At 40.0% G+C, this 23,823-nt stretch overlaps 2 protein-coding genes across 2 annotated transcripts in view; both read left to right on the top strand.

The window, feature by feature from the left end:
- The window catches only part of C2CD2 (C2 calcium dependent domain containing 2), a 47,011-nt gene extending 36,079 nt beyond the window's left edge, over positions 1-10,932 (top strand). The window contains exons 13-14 of the mRNA XM_054973069.1: positions 1,010-1,325; positions 8,107-10,932. Of these exons, the coding sequence (XP_054829044.1) occupies positions 1,010-1,325; positions 8,107-8,333 (543 nt within the window). The 3' untranslated portion in view covers positions 8,334-10,932. The remainder of the gene's footprint in view (positions 1-1,009; positions 1,326-8,106) is intronic.
- A 3,757-nt stretch (positions 10,933-14,689) lies between these two features.
- Positions 14,690-23,823, top strand: part of PRDM15 (PR/SET domain 15) — a 57,527-nt gene continuing 48,393 nt past the window's right edge. Inside the window, exons 1-2 of the mRNA XM_054973765.1 lie at positions 14,690-14,789; positions 21,494-21,539. Coding sequence (XP_054829740.1) covers positions 21,503-21,539 — 37 coding nt within the window. The 5' untranslated portion in view covers positions 14,690-14,789; positions 21,494-21,502. The remainder of the gene's footprint in view (positions 14,790-21,493; positions 21,540-23,823) is intronic.

Raw genomic sequence — 23,823 nt, forward strand, 5'->3', positions numbered from 1 at the left:
TAGTGAGAAGGCAAGCCATTGAACACAAGGGGCATGAGGAGTGCTAGGTAGGCAGTATTTTGTGGCAGTGACTGTGAGCTGAAAATTTGGAAATGGTAGATAGAGTAAATGGTAGATAGAAATGGAGGCATGGCACTGGAGAAAGTGAGACTGGGACAAAACCTGGGTTTAGGAAATGCTGTGTGCTGATAAGAAGGAAAAGGTTTGGGAAAAGGCACTTTGGGTCAGGGAGGCATTACGTTCCCTAAGAGGGATCCTGTACCTTTGAGGGCTTTATAGATGGAAGAATTACACAAGTTGTGGCCTCTGATCACTTGTGACTTGACAACCATAAGAGACAGAGAGAACTGAATGTTGCATTATAACTAGTAATTTGTGACTGAAGGACTTCTACATGTTGAGGAAGGACTTATACATTAATAGGCTTGTGACCTGCTGCTAATAGAAGTGGTGGGTTTTCGTTATGACTGGCAAAAAAGAGAGGCAAAAAGGAGCACATACCAAGAGTCTGTGACTGAGAGTCTTAAGAATTACAGTGCTGTATTTAGATGCAGAGGAGTTAGCCCTGCTGATCTAGATAGCCCAGGCTAGTGCAATCTCATCAGACTTTGCAAACTAAGCAGGATCAGCCCTGGTTAGTACTTGGATAGGAGACCACCAAGGAAGTTTAGGGTTATTATGCAGAGGCAGATAATAAAACATCTCAGAACATCTTTTGCCTTGAAAACTGTATGGGGTTGCCATTAGTCAGCTGCAACTAATGGCAAAAAAATTTAGAAGCCCAAGGAGAATTTGCATTCAAATAGTAGTCCCCCTGTATCATGAGAAACTGCTTTTGAAGCACGGAGAACTTCCAAAAGCAAATGTATATGATGATTAAAAAGGAGGGGCTTCAAATTCCACTGAACATGCCCAAGACTTTAGAGAATACCGGGTATAACTGTGTTTACCCTAGCATGCTGTTTGGTCAGTTGTGTGTATCTGTTTTCTCTTTAAAAAATTGTTCTAGACTAATTTATCTCAGGATTGCGAAGCTGCCCTTATGATGGACTATGCAGCAGCCATGGATGGCTCATATATACCGAATGACACTACTGCTATGGAGGAGTCTGTAGCATGGTCCTCTCCTGATGAAGAACTATCACTGTCTGCATCTCAAACATTACCTTCCCATGAAGACACCCAGGAAAATAGCCATGATGCCTGGACCTTGGATGACAGCAGCCAGCAGTGGCATAGCAATGCACTACTAGACCATGACTGTGATAAGGTGTCTGAGAGCTCCATAAGCATCTCAGAATCTGGAACTGTGAAGAAATCCAAAGGTAGAATAATTTTCACTTTTTCCCAAAGGTTCGCCAAAACAAGCCTTCTCATGAAACAGTTATTTATCTTTCATGATTAACAATGCAAACAAACTTTAAATACATGAACATCCCACAATTCTGATTTTCCATGAGGTCTGCTTTCGCACATACATGAGATCTTCACAGGCTGGAAACTTTCCTTTTTCAGTTCTTTTGCTTCAGTTCCTTGGTAACCAGTTCTGTGCCATATCCTTAAAAGAGCTCTTGAAAGAATGGTTTTGTCACATAACACAATATAAAATGGCTTTGGGGGGCTTGTTTGATTGAATGTACTCATCTATTCAGCTCTTTAGATATGAACAAGAATTTCCCCCCAATTCTCCATTATCTTGGTCTTTCTTTACTATGAGGAGTTAGTGCACATCCCACATATATGTGCATTTGGTTTACTTGTATTTATAAACACACCAGCACTATAAGCACTATGTGATTTTTTTCCTTCTGATTTCAAGAACAGCCTTTAAGGAATTCTGAATAATTATACTCAAAGAGCTGTTTTATTAGTAGTAAGGATTGTTTCACACTCTATTACAGAATTCATTGCATGTGTATACTTGCAGCATATTCCATTGTATGTGAGACTGACCCATGTCTTTTAAAATGCTGTATATTCTCTGCGTATATACAGCTACTTAGTACTTGACACCAGTCATAGCTTACCACAACAGGCAGGATCCCATGGATCCCTTCCATTGATAGAGGAATCTTCTGAAAACAGAGTGACTCCTGCTATTGAAAGATTGCTTTGTCTGTGGAAGGGCACTTCAGATCCAATCCCATACGTACTAGTGGTCCAGAACAGGATAGTGAGCACTTTTGTTTAGTGACATACAATCATACCAATTCCTGGTGTGTGAAGCAGTCCTAAGAGCAGAACTATATAGTGCAAGAGGACAGCCTTCCACTCCTTGAATGGCAAGAATGTGTTCATGTAGTGTAAACTTCAGTTTCAAAACATTTGCGATTGCAGAAACTAACAATATAAGTAATATGATAGCATTGCAATGTAAGCAGCTATTCTGTTTGCATTTAGCTTCAAACATTCATCAGTGGCTTTCAAGTTAGCTAGTTTTCTACCTTGCAAGGAAGAATACTTTTGACAAATAAGGTTTAAAGTAAACAGGTTCAAAGCAATTATTACAAAATTCAGTGTAACTTTCCATTTGCATATTTTTAGGTTTCATTATTTTTACTTATCTTTCTTGCCCATTCTCCTTGTAAACTTAAGAGGACTACTATGCCACCCAGAATTAATTGCTTACACAGTAAGTTATTTATGTCCCTTTTTTTGAGAACCTGTAGCTTTACTGTGAGACACTTAATGTGACAGTGATACAGCATTTATTGACTTGCATCTGTTTTTTCATTGACTATTTTTGCCTCCAAAAAGTGCTCTAGAGACAGATCTAAAAATAGGTTGTAGATGGTTAACCTACACTCATTTTATAAAGAAAAACTGGATAAATTAGATTCTGTGTTACAACTCAGGAGAAGTAACTGCTTACATCAGCAGAAATCTCGACCAGTGAAATGAAGTCATAATATACAGTACCTGGCATGGTTATTAAGACTTGAAAAACTTAATCTGCATTCTGCAAGAAGTTTGCATTTGCCTTGGGAAACCTTATTTGGGTGGAAAAGCAACCTATAAATGATGTGAATGAATAAAATCTGAGGCCAGCCTTATATGATCTGCACCAGTCACCTCTAAAGCAGAGAGTGAGATGCAGTCTGATGTGCAAGGAGGACAAGAGGGTGGGAGAGATTCAGAAACTCCTTCCTGCATGTCTTTTGGCACATTTTAATCCCAGACCCCCTCCGTATAAAGATAGAATTACCAGCGTTGCATGGAGTTTGAGTATGAACTGGCAAATTGCCTGTCAATCTGGAGTCTCAGTCTACAAAATTATATAGTGTGAATCATTTAGATCTAAAACTGTGCAAATATGGCATGACACAGGAATGTATGTAAGCAGAAGCTTCCTGCTGTCAGATATCTAAGGCATGGCTCTATGAATGAGATGAGAAGCACCATATGCATGGGTGGTATTTTCTCTCAATGCTGTATATTTTATAGTTGGTTCCCTAATATTGTATTGTCTCAGATGAAGGATGCCGGTGCATATAAATTGGCATCTTTCCCTTTAAAGCATACACAGCTGAGAGAATTGGGCTGCTACTTGTGTTTGAAAGGGAAAATTGTAACTTACTGCATTCAAACATGAGGGACACTTGCAAAATATACAAGAGTATATTTTGTTCTCTAATATTAAAAACTGACCCTTGTTCAGGAGGTACGTGGGCCCTGCTCATGTTCTCAATGCCTTTCTCTTGCATGAGTTTTGTACATCTTTAATTCCCAAGCAGTGTTTAATTTCTAAAAAGAGAAGTGCTGGAGTCTCAGTCCAAAAGGAATATGGCTTCATTGTGAATGGGGAAGTATTCTGTTAAAGCATTATTTCTGGATTGTATCTAGTACTCTGTTTCATTATGTTCCCAGTCGAAACCTAGATCTCATGAAATATTCTAAACTACACTCTAGTGGCTGTGTTCTCCTGGGAGACTATAGAGATAATTGTAGATATGGTAGATATTGGTAGAAGATGTTAACTTTTTAAAATAACTATATGTAGCTTTTCCCCTTGGGTGTGTTGTAAAATCAAATTTGTTTGACAGTTTTAAATCTAAATCAGGTTTATTATCCTAAGGGTATATGCATGTATCTAGTGTAAATGCTAGTAACTGGATTGCAATCTTCTAATGGCAAGGTCCATATTTTTTTTTTAATTGCCAGCCTCCCCTTCTTCTTCCAGCAAGGAGTCTTAAAGCATTCCAAGGATAACGAAGACAAAAACACAAACAAAACCGAAATAACTTAGCTGGGATCAGGCCCTTTTTAAAGATACATAGGGGTGAATCCTGACTACTTGGATAGTTTCTATGGTCATTTTCACACTATTTACTTGCTTCCAGAACATTGCAAAACGTAGCACAAAAACCGCGGAAGATAGCGTCTTCTCGCAAGAGTTTTGCGTGATGTTGCGAGAAGACGCTATCTTCCGCGTTTTTTGTGCTACGTTTTGCGATGTTCCGGAAGCAAGTAAGTACTGTGAAAACAGCCTATGTTGTTAAATGTGTCAGTCTTAGAATTGCTTAGCATTTCTTCTCTGTATTAGATTCTTGCTGGTTTTTAATCTTTGGAAATTTACATTTATATACGCTATCACATTGTTAATTGAAGTCTTCTGAAATTGACTGTACTGACTTTCACTGGAATCTGCCTTGAGTCTCAATGAGAAAGGCATACTATAAATAAATAAACTGTAAACGGAACAGAACTTATGGAGGGGATCTTGGTCTTTCATGTCTGTCACCAGTGTCTGCACCTGTACCCTGCAGTTGCTTTTGGGGACCTGCAGTTTGGCATGGCATACAGTGAGGGGGCTGCATACAGGAAATCGGCAGAAATTGAACCCTTCCCTGCAAGTATGCAAGTTCCTGCTCCATTTGCGCAAGAGTTCATACAAGGGGGGAGGGTATTTTCACTCATTTCCCTCTTCTTGCTGCAGGGTCCCTTATTGTAACCAGTCATTTTCCAGGAATTCCTTCACCTTAGGGAGCAGCTTTTCAGGAGACACAAGGAGTGGCAGAAAAAAGTGGAATGTAGCAAACATTCCTACTTTGAACTGTGCTCTGCTGGCCGTAGTCTGTATAGCGATCCAGTTCGTAAATAAGTAAACAGAAAGAGCTGGTTCCCATGGTTTTTGGCTGTTTCCCGTGGACTGCCACAATTCAGTATCTACTTCACAGGCCCAAAGTATTATCAGTCAGCATCCTTTATGAAAATCCACAGGAAAAGCTGTATTGTACTATTTTTGAGAAGCAGAAGGAAGACAGTGTGCTGAAAGAGCTGGTGGAGTGTCATCCAAGATCTGGGAGACCCTGGTTCAAATCACCCATCTGCCATGGAGCATGGGTGACCTTGTCGTGCACACTGTCACACACACACTTAGCCTGACCTACTTCAGGTTGTTGAGAGGATAAAATAGAGGAGAGGAGCATGTTGTAAGCTGCTTTGGGTCCACATTGGGGAGAAAGGCAAGGTATGAATTAAATAAGAAATTTGACACCATAAATCATGGACCACTCAAAGCAACAGTTGTCATCTTGCTGCTTTGAGACTAGATCGACCACTTAGGTAAATAACCAAGATAAAGGTTCTCATTTCTTAATATATGCAAATAAGCAATTGCTTTTTTGAGAAGTGACAGTCCTAAACTTAGCTGAACTAGGCATAGGGTATGTTAAAAAGGGAGGAACAAACCTCTAACAAAACAATGCTATTAGCAATTATTTTGTGTTTTGATTGCATACCTGTCTGCCTCTTTGTATTTCTTCACACAAACTATAGTAGAGCCTTGTGTACCATTTTGAGAGCCAATGGGGTATGAAGTGGTAAAGAAAAGACTTAATAAAGAGAAAATACCACATCACCAATAAGATTGTATCACTTGATTCCTTTTTTGCTTCTTAAGTATATTGCATCATTATAACGGAAGGATTAATATCAACTGTGCATACCAGCTATCTGCCATTAGTAAAACTGAATGTTTCCTGGCCTCAGGGACAGTTTTTGAAACAAAGCATTGGATTTATATTTCACCATAGTAACCTCTGCAGATATTCTGCTCAGACTTTTAAGTAGGTTCATTCAGAAATAAATCCATCTGAATTCAGTGGGCTTATTTTCTGATTGATTGCAACTCTAATTACTAGGGGCAAAACTATGCTCTTTAAACTCTTTTGATTTCAGTATGGTAGGCTGAAAAACATGCTCAGCTCTTCCATGGAAACCAGTGAGCCTTCAAGTTCTTAACTGTGAGGTCACATCTACTATTCTAAGCAGACTGCAAGGAAATGTTTTCTAATTAGGAGTTTATTTCACCAAAAGAGGGAAATCCTCACTTTTTATTCCTCCAGTGTCTGGTCTATACTACTTCTATTTTAACTTGTTAGAGATGAGACTGTTTTGCACAAAATTAAACTTGCATGAAATGATTTTAAAATGCATTATTATTCTGTCTTTAAAAAAATAGTGTATCACTTCCTACAAATTTAGTTTTTATGTGAACTATATATGTTGCATTTCTGCTCCATTTTCAGGAATTCTATGCTAAGTAGGTAGTTATTTTAATATATATTTAATATGTATATATTTTATTTATATATATATATATATATATATATATATATATATATATATATATATATATATATGTAGCTATATTAATATACATTATTATATTAGCTATAGGTAGCTATTATTAATATATTAATATACATTAATATACATTCACACATGCAATGGTAAGGTGAATTGCTATTGGAATATTGTAATTGGCTAGTTCTGAGTAACAATGTATTGTGGCTAGAAGTGAATGTTGTAGTCCAAAAGGTCCCCAATAATTATCTCAGTCATGAAGTTGACAGATGCTGTGGTTTTTCTAGGATAGTCCTAGAAAAAGGTGTCTGTCAGAGCGGAACCACAAGTGACAAAAGGCACAGGTTGGACACTTGTCAGCTTCCCTCAAGTTTTGTTGGGAAATGTAGGCAGCTTGGCAGAATGTTGGACAAGTGACAGTTGAAAAGTCCATTGGACAGCAGTCAGTGAGCCAAGCTGCAAGACCAGGATGCCTACATTTCCCATCAAAACTTGAGGGAAGCTGACAAGTGTCCAATCTGTGCCTTTTGTCACTTGTAGTTCCGCTCAACTGTGCTTTTGCCACATGAAGATAGTAATCTACATCCTAGATTTGTTATACTAGTTAATTGAGAATGTATACACAAATCACTTTTGAACAGTGCTATACAAATGCTGTATTGCTTTTTGATACGCCCTATTGGTTAAAGCTTACGGTCGAGACAGACAAGATATTGGAAGACCTATAACTGGCGCCCCCCCTCCATCTTTTTCAAGGTCAGTTACAGCCACACACTGCTCCATGCAGAGACTTTCCACACTGTTGCAGCCTTTCAAAGGAAAGAAGTATCCTATTTCATTTCCCTTAAAGGAGGGAAAGGGGCAGTCTCAGTTCACAGAACCTTGTCTCCCCCCACCCCCTACACATGGGCCTCAGTCTGAGTCGGGCTACTTGTAGCTGAATTTGTGGGATAAAAGGTAGAGGCATGGAAAGAAGAGCCGTTTGTTTGTGGGAAAATAAAGTCTTTATAACAGTAAGTTAAGTCCTTCAATAAACAAGTTAAATCATACATATGAGTAGCAAGCTAGTAAGTAACAAAGTAATGAGGCTATACAGTAGCAAGGCTGTGCGTCTGCATCAGCATCAGCGTCTCATGCCTGCTTGCTGGTAATTAACCCTTTTATGGTTTCTGAACAGGATTGACTCTAAGCCAAGGTTACACTTCCAGGTTAGGTCTCATGGGACCAAAACAAATGTTAACCCAATAGTGACTGAATTTAGATCTTGCCAACTCCCAACAGAATTAAGCTTAATGTCTGAGATCGGTGACCTCATCCCATTTGCTTTGACCCTTAAAGACATGACCCTTTTTGTTTTTGTATTAAAAGTGTAATTCTTAAAAAAAAATGGAATGAAACTGAATTTGTGCCAAGTGTTGTGCTTACGGAATGCTTCTACTTCAGTTTTACAAACAAGAGAGAAGATATTTTCCACCCAAAATATTTCACTACTCTTTTTATATGTCTTCACTGTTGCAGGTGGAATTTTGAAAAAGGGTGCAAGATTGTTTTTCCTTCGACGGCACCATCAGAAAGACCCAGGCATGAGCCAATCGCATAATGACCTCATCTACCTTCAACAGCCAGTATCTGATGGTGCCCCCAAAAAGGGAGGGACCCTAACACGCCTTCTCAACAGGAAAATTCTCTCCAAGAGCAAGAGCAAAAACAAACTGAATGGCACATCAGTTGAACCATATGCATAAATTTTAGTATATGCCAATATCAGCTGTTTACAGAAATATAAACAAACTGTCATGAGCTTAATGAGATTGCTGTGGTCTGTGGAAGAGGCTGGAAAACAAAGCAGGGAAATGAAACTTGTGGAAGAATGCTTACAACGATTTTAAGTTGCAGAGCCTGCAGGCCAAATTCTAACCCACACTTGCTTGGAAGAAAGCTCATTTGAAATAAACAGATTTTAGTTCAAAACACATATAGAAATTAAGTTTTAAAAGTTTTTTTTTCAGTTACAGAACATACTCAGAGTGTAAGAACAGCAAAGAAAGTATAATAGATGATTGCATGAGTTATTGATGTATCATGGTCACTTTTTAAAAAAGAATATAATGGGTGGCAATATAAATTTTAAACAGGGTATTTAAAAATATAAATAAAGAAATCCTGATCCAAATTATACGAACTTGAAAATGCAGTATATTTCCGGAAGGAGAAATTAAAGGCTGAATCGAGCAGTCTGCTGTAGTAATGGCTAATCCTCTGTAAATAGACTTGCCTGTGATATATATAGTAGCCATATGAACTGGCAACTTGTACAACTACTTATACTGAACTCGATTTAATATTTTGTGCATATACCATGATAAACCTTTTAAAAGATTGCTTTAAGTCAGTGTGCTCTCAAAATATTTGAAAATTCTTCATGTACTTTTATGAAATGGAAAAACTGTATTGAAAACTGCAGCCAAGTTGTCTTGAAGAGCCTGCAAGTTGTTAGACAAATGTACTCTGTCACATTTTATCCCTGATTTTGCTAAAATGGTGCATGGTTAGTCTTTCCCAGACTCTTCCTTCGCAATTAGGTTTTAGAGCTTAAATACTCTATAATATGTCAAGGGGTGTGTGTGAGAGAGACAGAGATTGCAACTTAAATATCAGCCAGGGAGAAATTATTCTTTCCATCTTTATGTCTGGAAAGTCACAAATATAATATTTTTAAAAGGTACACATTCTTACTATAGACACATTCCTTATTGAAATGCTGATCTTTAAATAACTTTCTTGGAACCACTCTAGCTTCATTGTGCATTTAGTTTGGAATACTGTATTTACTCAAAAGAAAGATGACCCTAAATGTAACCCCATTAAAAATGTTTACACACACAAAATTATTACCAGACACAATTGTAACCTGTATGTGAATATAAAATGGCCTTCTCTTTTTTAATGAAAAACTTGTCTTGCATTTGAGTAAATACTGTATATGTTTTGATTGTGGCCTACAAAATCAAAGCCTATTACTTTTATCAGGAAAAACCCAGCACCGATATACCAATAAAGAATTCAATGGTATAAGTGACTGGCTGATGAAGGGAGCTTTGACTCTCAAAAACTGATACCTTAGTTGGTCTTTAAGGTGCAACAGAACTTGAATCATGCTCTTCTGCTGACTAACATGGCTACCCACCTGAAACAATGCTCTTGATAAAAGTTCAGTGATTTATATAAGCTATGATAGTGGTATTTTAAATGCAGGTTTTTAAAGCTGAGTATACAAAATGAAGTAATAGGATCCAGAAAGATCCAATTTCTCTTATGAAAGCTACTTATAGACTGACTGCTATAGGATGATAAAATATTTCACATGAAGTAGAAGCACCATGATTGGGATCCTAGGCACACTTTCTGAGATGTAATGCTTATTGTAATCAGTGGGACTTACTCCTATATCTTAGGCTCAGGTTAGAAATACCTTCAGTTTTAATTTTATTTCTATAGCTTGGTAACAGTTTCAGTAGGTTGAACTGTAAAACTGTATTAAGAATAATTTGCTGCTGTACCTCTTATAAATACTTGAAGACATTGAAAAACTGCTGTTTGAGAGTTAAACTATGACACTGGATTTTAAGAAAAATACTAAGGGCATAATGTGTCATTAGCAAATAGCTTTAAAAAAACACGTGGAATTATGTAGCACCGTTATATTGAGATAGAATAACTTTAATATTGTGACTAGAACATTTTTTTTTCAAAACAGGAACTACCTTCCAAAAGGCTAATTTATTTGCAATAGTTAAAAACAGCAATGAGACAATGTGGGGAGGGTGATGAAATTTCTCTGTTCAAGTCCCTTTTAAACAAACAGATAGTATGGAAGAGTGGTGCTCCATTCAGTGGAGTCTGAGAAGTGCAGGATATTTTGTAAAACCTCAAATCTAAGCTATTGACACAAATTAGACAAAAATAGAGGATATTTATGCACGCACTGATGTTTTTCACAATCAAATTTAATGAAAGGTGAAAATATTGTCCTGTGGTGCATGCTGCTTCTTTCCATAAAGACTTGGATATACTTTTCAGTGCAAAAACACTTGTGCAGTCATCGCTTTAGATGCTCAGCAACAAAATATTTGTCATTGAAAGTAGCACATTTGTTGCTCAGGTGTCGCAGAGATAATTTTTCAAGTAATTCTATTTTGTTATTCAAAAGGAATATCCTTTTCCATGATCACTTCCACTGCATATTTCTACAGTAAATGATTGAAGACTGTATTTGTACGTACGCTAAACATGTATTTCACCATTTTCAAATGAAGTGAATCATTAAAAATCAACTTACATGTATTTACCTAATTTCATGTCATTAAGAGTAAAAATCAAGTATTGCATCATACAGTGACAACTTTCACCCATATGGACTCTTCTAAACTTGCTATATAATTGGGTGGAATAAACTTCTCAGAAAAAAATTGTTGGATTTGGAGGTTTTCAAGATTCCCCCTCCCCAATTAAAATTGCTGGCTTAGCAACCATGTGAACAAACTGCATCCATGAACAGCAATAAGTTGACCAAACTTGCAGCTAGGTTTTCCATCAACAAAACATGTTTAAAGGCATTAGTGCACAACTGCTGCCTGAAACCCCCAATCTGATAAAGGAATCCAGCTTTGAAACCATCACGAAGCGTATCTGCATTGGCAAATGTCACTTTCTCTTGCAATGGCTAAGTACTTGAGGATGTAGCTAGCTGAAATGAAATACATGGGTCTGCTGTTGCAATGATTTATTTTCTCAGATATAATTTATTTCAGATTTCAGAGGGAGAACTGAAACCACAACCAAAATATCAAACAAGCTTTTGTGAGATCGAGTCCACTTTATCAGATGAACTGGACTCGCTGACAAAAGTTTGAGCCACAACAAATTGCTTAGCCAGTGGTTCTTGCACTGATCCCAAAATGGGTTGTGCTTCTGTGTCATGGCTCAAAATCCTGAGCTGGGAGGCTCTGGGCTCCCTCCTCCCAGGTAACAGTAAGGAAAAAGTTGAGCAGTTTCTGAATATTTGCCTCCTCTGTTCTGCACCTCCATTAATTGCCAAGGTTTCACCCAGACACCAGTGGTAAGAGAGGCAATGGGTGCACGGTGCTCATTTCCTCACAGAACTGTATTGCCAAAAGGGTGAGCAGCTGGTGGTAGTTCCCAGAAGAAAGTTTAGATGTGGGTTCCCCTTCAAAAAGTTTGAAAATCTATGCCTTACGTTTTAATCCAAAGTCTTTATCATTTCACATTTTTTGTACATCTGCCTTAAATAACTCCACTTGTACTGGACCAGTTCACTTCATCTGTATGTGAAACTGAAGATATGAGAAAAATAAAATATTCCAGTTTTTGTAAAGTACCAGAAATTTAAAGGAATAATGTGGTGGTGGGGGAGTTAAAATTATGTGGCTGCTTCTGCAGTATTTATACATATCCTTAAAGAATCTCTTGTACTAGGTACAAATGCAGTCAACATGTCTGTTTACCATTTAACTTTTCATACAGTTCAATTGATTTCCAATGGCCATCCAGTTATTTACACTGTTTATATAGCTCAAACAATGGTGGTCTTCAGCCACTTGAGTTTTCCTAGTCTTTTAATAGGAATAGTTTTGATTTTTGAACAAACCAAATATTTTTGTTGCAATTTGTTGAGGCACTACTAAAAAAATGACTCCTCTAGGCTGTGAGCCATCTGTCATGAAATGTATAAAGTAAAGTAAACACATGGAATTAAATAGCAATGCAAAACAGAATGTTAACCTAGCCTTGTAACATTTTTTGAATATGCAAACAAAAACTTCAAATTAAAGTCAGTGTTTATCAAAACTTTAGCGTATGTGTTTAAAGCTTCCCTCTAAAAGTTTCTCAAAACGTGAATGCAATGTGAAATCTGCCATAACAAAGCAGTTTTTCCTATCCTTGCTGCTGAGACACAGCAAGATTATTTTTAAGAATACTTTTTTATTTTATTGATAAAATTATAAAAGCCCAATAAAAAGGGCAGAGAAAAGTGAAAGATAAGGTAAAAGACAAAGAGAAAGAAAGCAAAAATTAAAGAAACAATAGATTTAATTTCCATTTTTCTCTGTAACACCTATATCTTTATAAACATTGTACTTGTAGTTTTGATACCTCCAGAATTTACCTTTTCAATATTGCCCCCTTCTATTTATTTTTCCCAAATTTATCTTCTTTGAAATCAAATCCACAAATCATCAGTTCGTTTTTTCTCATCTCATGCAGGAAATCAATAAAAAATTTTTTGCTTTAGGACAAGTCCACCAAAGATGATAAAATGTTCCTTTATGTTGCTCACATTTCCAACATTTGTTAGATATACCTTTACTCATTTTTGTTAATTTATTAGGAGACGTATACAATGGATACATCATTTTATAAAAATTTTCTTTAAGTGTGGAACTCATTGTGAATTTGAGCCCCCTCGCATACATATTTCCCCACGGGTTCATTTGTATATTATACCCAATTTTTTTAGCCCATTTTACCAGTCTTCTACACATTCTTCTTCTATTTCAAATTTCAACAAAAGTTTGTATATTTTGGAAATAAAGTGTTCATCATTTGTACAAAGCTCTTTTTCAAACTGGTTTTCTAGTCAAAGCCCCATAATTTTTATCTGATTTAAACCTTTCTAGTAATTGTGCATAGAAAAACCATTGACATTTATAATCTTTAGCTACTAGTTCTTCCCTAGTCTTCAATTTACAATATCTTTGTGAGAACTTTAATAAATTTCTGTAAGTCAACCATCCCTGTTTAGTTGAAATGTGTTGAAATCCAAAGTGGTGTCTCCTGTGATAACCTCAGTTTATATTTGTTTCAAATTCTCCAGATGGCTCTCCTAACATGATTTTTGAAATCTACGTTGACCTTTACCTTTATCATCGTCATCATCATGTAACTGCACTTCTATAGCACTCTTCTAGACATATTAGTGCCTCACCCAGAGCATGAACAAGTTAGTGTTATTATTATCCCCACAATACAGCTGGGGAGCTGGGGCTGAGAGGAGTGGCTTACCCAAGGCCAACTACATACCACAAATAAACATGCCATCCAAATCTCAGGTCATGACTTTCCAAAGTCAAGAGCCTATCTAGACACAGCAAGATTATTCATGCTAATTATACACAGCATAAGAGTCAAGGTGAAGAGTAAGATTGAGGAGCAAGTAGCAATTTTCAGTTATAATACTTTATGTCCTTCCAGTTTTGTTACACGTTCTTACATTCTCCTACTTGATCATGGTCGTGCAGGAATCCCGATTTCATTGAAAACTAATGGAAATGAGGGGGAAGTAAAAGTACCTATTGAACAGCGTCTCATACACAATAAACTAGCAGAACAATTGTGTACTGAGATACACAAAAATTGTGTTTTTTTTCAGGTGTGTATTACTGAACACAGCATAATAGTTGAGGACAAAAACGTTTATACAAAGAATGTATCTTTGGAACAATGTTGTGTATGCTCACACGTGCATTAGCATTACCTAATGCTGTAGATGATCTTACAGGAAAACCTCGTAGTACACATTTTGAGCGACACCTCCAGGACGATCCAGCCACTGACCTCCTGTATAATTTGGCCCCCGTTCGGAGTGAAACCCCATTAGCCTTAGCTCTAACAAAAGGTTTTTCCAAGAACTTGGTGATGTGGCTTTGGACTACTTAATGCCTGTTAAAGGGCGGTCTTGAGAAAAGAATACCATTCCTTAAGGGCTATGGGTGATTTCTTGCAACAAGAGGTTGCACACTCGTTATACAACCCCATATAGTGTATTTTACACAACGCAGCCAGCAAGCGGTCTTTGAAGGAAAACTGAAAACGTAACCATAGAGATCTCCAACTGCGGCCGCAGCGGCCCAGATTCTGCAGCCAGAAGTTCAGCTATGCCAGGCAGGGCCGCTACATGGTACACTGCGTGCCAGGCTATCGCAACACAACTTCTTCCCCTCCCCACCTCCGCACAAACCAGCCCGCCGCCGCTTTCGCCGTAGCCTCCGTGAGCCACAAGAACTACGATTCCCAGGTTACGTTGCGACGGTCACCCCATCAGCATCCGGCGGCGCGTGCTTCCGGCTCAGATCGGAACCTGGAGTCCGGATTCGGTCCGGGTGCGAGCATTCCAAAAGCAGGTAACGCCAATCCCCGCCCTGTAGCGCGCTGCTCCCTTCTTCCCAGGGGCGGCCCTCGCTCGCCACCCGGGACCCTCCATCAGCGGCTCCCCGCCCTGCCCTTGGGGCTGCCTAGGGCAGCGCGGCGGAGCCCTGGGTCCGGCCGCGCCTCCGCCCGCTCCTCCTCCCCTCCGTCCCGCTCTCTTCCTCCACGCCGCCTGTTCTTTGTTACAGGCAGCAGCCGTGGAGGGGGCGAGGCGGGTCCGTGGCAAAACCCGGCGGAGCCGGTCCCGGATCCCTGGCCGGGCCCAGGCAGTCGGGCGCCTCCCTGATGCGGCGCCGAGCGGCTGGGATGGGCTCCGCTGCCCCGTCCCGGGCTGCCCAGCCCAGCCCTCCCTCTCCGCCTGCGCCTCAGAACTGGGAGGGTGGCCTGTGGCGGGAGGGGGAGGAGCAGGGAAAGGCAGAGGCACGGGGACGCGGCGGGGCAACCGGGGAAGGGCGGGCTCGGCTTGCGGGTTGCGCTGTCCCGATTGGGTTTCATGCGCCTCCGCGGGGCCGGGTCGAGAGCGCGACTGGCGCCGATTCTGGTCGCCGCGTTAGAGCCGGAGGGAGGGGGAGACGCTTTGTGGGGCGGGGGCGTGCTCAGTCTTCAACCTGCCTCTTTATTTGGAGGTGTGTAAAGGTTTGGGGCTGGGGAGAGGGCGATGCGGGGTTCCCGTGTCTCTGCATTTTGGTTGTGCGTAGATAAGGTCTCACTTTGTAAGTTAAAACAGCATCGCTTGTGTCTACATTCACAAGTCGCTAGCGTGGAATCCCCACACAAGCACAAAATGTGCAGAAAGGATTTTTTTTATCTACCTTTTTATTATTTTTCATTCACCATGTTTTTGAAGTACACAAGAACGTAAAATAAGCGTGGGCGGATGACTTACTATCTCCCAATCAATTAAAATCATTCTAGATGTATTGTCGAAGGCTTTCACGGCCGGAGAACGATGGTTGTTGTGGGTTTTCCGGGCTGTATTGCCGTGGTCTTGGCATTGTAGTTCCTGACGTTTCGCCAGCAGCTGTGGCTGGCATCTTCAGAGGTGTAGCACCAAAAGACAGCAGTCTCTCAGGACGCTGAGAGACTGCTGTCTTTTGGTGCTACACCTCTGAAGATGCCAGCCACAGCTGCTGGCGAAACGTCAGGAACTACAATGCCAAGACCACGGCAATACAGCCCGGAAAACCCACAACAACTAAAATCATTCTACATTTTGCTTAATCAGCATTTATTCCTCAACATTATAGACATACTGGAAAAGCCTTGTCAACCTGCTGCATTTATTTAATGGTAGAACAGAAGTTTTTTTGCTGGTATGGTATATTTTTTAGACTAGGCTTTAGTCCACCAATACACGCAAATATATTGTGGAAATTCTGTGTTGAAAGAGTAGTGATGCCCCAGAAACAGTTGTGCTGCTCATGAGTATTTTCTGATGCAGTAGGCTAGCTTATTTTAATAGTCACTTTTCCAGAGAAATAAATTAATAAACATTTCAGAAAAATAATGTGTGAAATGGCTCCTGAGAACTGGAAGTGTGATATTAAGTGTGGGATTACTATTCATGTAACTTGGATTGTTAACGGGATTTGTACTTTTGTTTCAAGATCTTGCATTGAGTACATTCACATTCCAAATCACACTCATGCCTTGCAGCAAAGGTGAATTATGCCTATGTTCTGCCTATTTTCTTATTAGCGACAAAGTGTTGTGTGTTGAAGAGATTTGTGTAAGTTGCACAGTAAAAAGCAACTGTAAGTTATATGAATTGCATAATAAATTATGATCCTATAACTCCTGGTGCTGGTGGAATTCAGCTACTCCAGGCCTATGTAACATGGCTGAAGATTCTGCAGAGTCCTGAGATACCTCATAGAGTTATATTTGGATAAAATGTTCACTAAGCAAACATAGTAAAATAGTGGGAAGAGTTGGTTCAAGTTCACTTCTTAACCCACTTGTACTTTTCTCCCATCAGATTTTTTAAAAGCATGTATCTCTATGATATTAATCCTGCAGATATTTAGGCATGTTTATTCAAAAACCAACAGCTGTAAGATGGGTTGGACTGTTTGTTCAGTGTCCGATGCCTAGCTTTATTAGCTACACTTTTTATATCTGTTAGATGCATCTCTAGTTTTTCCTCCAGAGTAATATATTAGCGTTGCACAAGTCATGATATGTGTTCATTTGTGTGAAGCCATTTCCTCCAATTTTATGATTCATGGATGTTCTTCCAAACATCAAGGCAATGCAGTAAATAACAGTTTGTATTATATATCTGAATTGGGCCCTGTGTCAGTGTAGTAAATAAATGAAAATATTAAAGATATCAAGGAGAAAAAAGTCATACTGTTTACAAAAGCTTGTTATAGCAGGATTTTGGAAATAGCATCAGCATATTAATTAATAAACACAAGTTCTTTAATAAAAATACTCCAAGCTATTTCCCCCCCCCCCATACCAACATATTGTCAAGATTTGATCTGTCCTAGAAATGGGTCATTTCATAGAAAAAGAGCTGCAGGGACTCATTAGCATAACTCATTAGCATGTGCCACACCCCTTGATCAGACAAAAATAGCTGGGATTTGGCTGCTACCAGGCGGGGGAGTGTTCCCCCACCAGGCAGTGGCCTGATCAGTGGCCCTTTTGACCCCAATCCAGACCGAAACAGGCCCAAAACAGCTCAAAGTGGCCATTTTGGGCATGTTTTGGCCTGGATTGGGCCCAAAATGGCCCAGGTTGGGTCATTGCTGCACAGGGGAGGGGTCCTCCACCAGGCACCAACCCAATCTTGGTGGTTTTAGTCCTGATCCCGGCTGAAATGGACACCAAATGGCCAAAAATGGCCGTTTGGGCACAGATCAGGGCCAAAACAGCCAGGACCAGGTCAGTGATCCCAGTGGGAATGGGGCCAAAATGGCCCCTTTGGGCCTGGATCAGGGCTGAAATGGCTGGGACTGGGTTGGTGCTGGGAGGGGGAGACTCTCTGCCCAGAACTGATCCAGTCCCAGCCGTTTCAGCCCCAATCCCAGCAGAAAATGGCTGAAAGTGGCCAATTTGGGCCTTTCAGGCCCAGATCAGGGCCGAAACAGCCCGGATTGGGTCGGAGCCAGGTGGGGGAACCCTCCCTTGCCTGGCACTGACCCTGTCTGGGCTGTTTTGGCCCTGATCAGGGCCGAAATGACCGGGGCCAGGTTGCTGCCGAGCAGGGGAGGCTTCCCCCTCCCCACACCAACCTGATCCGGGCTGTTTCGACCCTGATCTGGAACCCAACGGGCCCGAAATGGCCATTTGGGGCCCATTTCAGCCTGGATCGGGGCCGAAATGGCCAGGACCGGGTCGGTCCTGGCCGGGTCGGTCCTGACTGGGTCAGTCCTGGAAGTTTTCCCCACCCAGCACCAACCCGATCCAGGCCGTTTGTCCCCAATCCAGGCCGAAATGGGCCCAAAATGTCCAAAAATGGCCATTTCGGTCTCTTTCAGCCTGTTTCAGGGCCGAAATGGCCGGGACCAGGGTGGTGCCAGGTGGGGGAGGCTTCCCCCACCCGGAACTGACCTGATCCGGGCCGTTTTGGACGTTGTCCAGGCTGAATCGAGGCCGAAACGGCCCTACAGTCAGGTGGGCAGGGCCACCTTAATTGGGGGAACTGCTGGAACACCGTTCCTGTGCATTCCCCCTCCAAATGAGCCCTGCCTAGAAACAACCTGAACTAATAAGAGCACAAGAAATGAAGTTCTCAGCTAAGCAGCATGGAGCAAAATCCAATGAAATAAAAGCTTTTAAAAAAAGTATAGAGGAGATCTTTTTCTGGGTCTTCTAGGGGCCATGCAAGCTGCTTTGCAGCAGCTGGTCAATTATCAGCAGCTCATCACCTACCTGCTGGAGACCCCTGATAAAGAAGATAAAAGGACAAAAGTGCTAGTGTTGCCATCTGACGTTCCCTTGGGCAGCTCATGAAGTGAAGATGCATGCTCAAAATCGGGATCTGAGTCCAGTTGCACTTTAGAGACCAACAAGATTTTCAGGGTATGAACTTTTGAGAGTTTGAGCTCCTTCATCAGAACAGAACTCAAATCCTGTTCTACTGCAGAACAACACAGCTGCCTACATGAAACTATGCTCAAAATCAAGGAATGAAGTCTGTACCTGGTCCCCTTCTACTTTTTGATTCCTCCTTAGCCAGGAGGACTCTTGGTGCTCAGCTCAGCTGGGATTCTGGGGCAAGAGACAGAGAGTTGGAGAGGAAATAAAGAATTGGTGTTTTTCTGTCTCCCCTCTTTTTGCTGCTCACCCAAGGTTCATGCTGATGATCTTGTGCCAGAAAAAGAAAGATTAACCATGCCAACACAACATCTGGATAAATTAACAGCAGAAGAACATATAGGAAACAAAAAAATACCCAAATTGATTTGCCTCATTTCCTGGCAAGAACATTCCTCCATGACTAGCTACAAATTAAGGGCATAAGAGCCCTGATGGGTTGGATCAGCTATTTTAATCTAGCATGCACCTTGCAGAAAGGGCTGGCCAGATGTCTTAAGATAAAAAGCAAGCCATGCATGAAGGCAACATCTCCTCCCTTGATCTACATTGTTTGGTATTCTGAGGCATGCTTCTCTGAATGGGGACATTCTATTTGGTTATCATGACTAATTGATGGTGGTAGACCTATACTCCGTTTACTCTATTAAGAAAGCCCAACATTGTTAGGTTAAGTTTTATGGACATTTGGGCAAGATACTGTTCTTGTTTTGCAGCATGACCCTGCAAAGAGTACTGGCATACTTTCCTCTGCAGATTGCGGAGAAATCTGCATTGCACAAAAGCCCCCACTTCAGAAACTGATTCTGAAATCGTGACCTTAATAATACCACCACCTAGGAGTTAAAATTTAAAAAAAAAAGACTCGGTGGGATTATTGCATTCAAAGTTTGCTTGTGTTCTTGACATTCACAACTGAAAATTCATGTGAAGGTATGTGGAGATTGCACCTGTTAGGAAAATGTGGAACTGACTTCACCAAAATGTTACGAGGTGGTGTAGTGTAACCAACAACTGGATGACGTATGGGCAAAATATGGACAAATGAACAAAACTATCCTCTTGTTTGGTACAGAAAGGGCGAGGCATCAATACAAATTGAGTTTTGGCTTGTCTTGTGGTGGCCTCCATGACTATGTAAGCCAGAATCAAAGCTACCTCAGGTAGCTTTGTTAAAAGCTTGTATTTATGTTCAAAGTCATTCTTTCCATGCTTTCTAACCCGCTGTCAAATTACTCCAGAGCTATGTTTTTATAAGCCCCCTCTTTTCTGATCTATGCCCTGTACTCTGTCAGGAATAAGATGGGAATTTTCTTCAGTGGCTAGTCCTCTCCCAGCATCTCCTTTCATATGCAGCCACATCTTCACTCCTGGAATTCATCATAGCCAAACATGGCAGCTGCATGTTGCATGCCCATTTTAGGCCTTTTGTTTAGACTGGCAGCACAGTTCTGTGTCCATTGACTTCAACAGATGTGAAAGGGTATAATGCTGTTTAGGACTGCACTGTAAGGGCACTTACTACATAAAACATAAATCTAAAATGAAACCTAAGATGAAAGTGGCAAATTGGTAATCCCAGACACAGCTGCAGAAAAGTAGGGTTGAAAAGTGATGCAGTGGGAATGATTGTGGGGGTGGGTGGGAATGAATGCCACTCTCTATACTGAGGACCATTCAGTGAATATACTGTAAGGAAGAGAGGTGTTGCCAGTTTATGCATCTGTGACAGGTTTTTCTGCATCCCAAGTACCTCCTCTGTTTTCCAAGGAAGAATGAGAATGAGTCTCAGTGAGAAAGGCAGACTACAAATAAAGTAAATAAATGTCAGCCAATAATCTTTGCATTGTATGCTGTTCAGGAAACAATACTGAGACTGTTGTCTCTTACCAGATGTGTGCTCCTTCTAGCCGCCTGGGATGTTCAATCTTTCTATTTATTTTCACACAAAATTATATTTGAAACAGATAGGGTCTGAAATCACTTCAATTTGAGGTTTAAATTTGTTTAATGTGGTGGTCTTTTCATACACAGAACTAATTTTCTCTTTCTAGTTTTCTTTGTAACCATGAAGTACAACCTAGCTTTTTTTAAAAAAATTGTGGGCTATTTCACCAGTGGATTGACTAAATCTTCCTACTGCTACTATACATGGGCATTTATCTCATACAATTGTATACTTTTTTTTGCAGGGAGAAAGTTTTAATTGTCTATAATTTTGCCATATGCTGTTAAAAAACATTTGAGATATTAGCAGAAGGTTGCAGGTCACTGAAAATGAGCCTGAATGCTGCATATTGCCATCCATACTACATGATACTGTTTTCTAGCAATTGCACAGATTTGTTCTTGAGGCAGAAACATTCATGGATCATCAGTGCAATCCTAAGAAAAGTTACTCTTCCCCTCCTAAAAAGAGTCTTATTAGGATTGCACTGTATATGGGGTTTTAATTTTGTGTATTGGTAAAGTCCCATTGAATATAAGATAGATCGGAATTATACCTGGCCTTTGATAGGATAATGAAGTATTTTTATAGGGATGTGAAAGTCTACATAACTCTGTGGCAAAATATTTTGTTGGAAAGTGCTTAACAATCTAATTGGTAACAGCGTCTCTTCTATTTTGACAGATTTCAGAAATGGCAGAAGATGGCAATGAGGAGACAATGTTTATATGTGAGTATTGCTCAAGAAATAGCAGAATGATGATAAAATGTGTCATTACATAGGGTGCAAAAGTGAAATTAACATGTTTTTCAGTTCTCCTTGTAAGCCTATTTAGAAGAACCTGAAGGTCTGCAAAACTTATAAGTGAGCATTTCTAATTTTTAAATATGGAGAACTCAGTCTCCACTTTTTCTTGTCCTGAGTTTTATTTTAAATATATGTTAAGTCAGTTCTTCCGTAAATAATTTGACTTATATATACATAAAGGGAGGAGCCAGCATTGCTTAGTTATTGGAAAGTAACCCTTTTCAGCATCACTTTATCTAATAACTATGTTACAGAAAGAAGAAAGCATTTTATTAACAACATTGCTGATATTATATGTGAGAGTGAGTGTTGAATGTATTTTGTTTCTTAGACTGTAATATCCTTCTACCATTCTTTCTATTATTTAAAATAGAACCATCAGTATATATTGATATTTACAATATAAGCAAAATGAACAGGTTTCTGCTCCAAACTGGTTACAGATTTTGACAATGGAGAATACAAAACAGAGAAGATAAGGGAAGAGGGATGAGGGAAAGTGGCATGGTATAGCCCGATTTCATCAGATCTTGGGAGCTAAGCAGGGTCAGTACTTGGATAGAGACCACCAAGAAACACTCAGTAGAGGAGGGCAATGGCAAATCACCTCTGCTTCTCACTTGCCTTGAAAGCCCCTTGATAGGGTCACCATAAGTTGGTTGCAACTTAAGGGCATTTTACATACACAAGGGAAGAGGAAGGCAGCTGTAGTGAGTGATACATATAAGCCTATGCAGATACATGTACTTCAGATACCTTTTATTTAAGTCTGAGGCGTGAAGGGTTAAGTCAGGTACTTCTGAAAATAAATGGCAAGATGAAAAAGAAGTGTCAAAAAGGTAGTGTTAGAGGGATAAGCCCATTTAGAACAGTGTTCCTGGGACCTGATGGATCCAGTAGTTTTCTACCATCCTGTAGAGCACATCCTGAGCCTTGCTTTATTAATGTCCTTGAAGAGGTGGAACAGTTTGGCAGATGGTTTGAGTATAAATTATGAACGAATAAATGTGACTGAACGGAGTTTAAAGCACATTTTTGTGCCTACTCTGTAGTAGTAATGACAACAAACCAGGTGCCTGTGCATAGCCATACACTGAGCTTTTCTGAGGGTTGACTCCACTAGAACCTGCAGGAAGATTATATGGAAATCTCAGTGGTTCACTTTGCAGATGTAAATTTGTTCTAAATTGGGCGCAGTAATTCAAGTCATTCTCAGAACCAGAGTATCTTAAAGATCATCTGTGCACATTTAAACTTGTCTAACAGCTTAGATCCTGTTCTGACCTGTTCCATGCACTCCCCACTTTCTGATGTCAGGTGGATGGCAACCGTACAATGCCTTTCGGTTATGTCGCTTCTTCCCTCCATGCAGTAGTGTGCAAGGCATTTAATTTAATGAGATACCTGAAAATATTTCTGTTTTCCCAGGCATTTGTTTTTTTTATGGTTCTGGGTCTTATTCAATTGTGTTACTGCAGTGATTTTTTAAATGTTGTTCATTATCGATTGTATTTTTATGCCGTATTTTGGTCAATTTCATGGATGCTTTTATTGTTAGTTATATACTGATGCTTCTGATAATGGGAAGCTACTGATTGCATCTACTCCCCCATCCCCTCTCCATGCATCTGACAAAGAGAACTGTGATTCTTGAAAGCTTATGCTACAGTAAAGTTGGTTAGTCTTAAAGGTGCTACTGGACTCTTTTGTATTTAGCTGCTACAGACTAACACGGCTAAATCCTCTGAAAGGGAGCTTTGACTCTTGAAATCTCATACCCTGGAAATCTAGTTGGTCTCTATGGTGCAACTAGACTCGAATCTTGCTCCTTTTTGTCACAGTAGTTCTTGCTGCCAAAGAAACAAGCCGTGTTTAGTTTTTAAAGCAGAGTATCTCTTCAGCAGCAGAAATTACTGTGATAAAGACAGGCATTGAAAGGTGTTCAGAAATGCACAGTTCTTCTGAACATACATGTCCCGTCTTTGGACCCTTACATGTGTGATGTTTCTTAAATAACATCTTCTCTAAACAGTAGTTAGGCGTAACTTGAAATAAGTTACAAACTTGCTGGGGGTGTTTACAGAATAATGGAAGGCATTACAATTATATACATGTGTGTTTTAAGAGCTAGATAAGAGTGCATCCAATTTTACATACATAATAATATTTGCAATGTCTGAATCAGTCCATAATCCCATAATCCATC

Source organism: Eublepharis macularius, chromosome 3 (assembly GCF_028583425.1).
Source record: "Eublepharis macularius isolate TG4126 chromosome 3, MPM_Emac_v1.0, whole genome shotgun sequence".
Classification (NCBI taxonomy): Eukaryota; Metazoa; Chordata; class Lepidosauria; order Squamata; family Eublepharidae; genus Eublepharis; species Eublepharis macularius.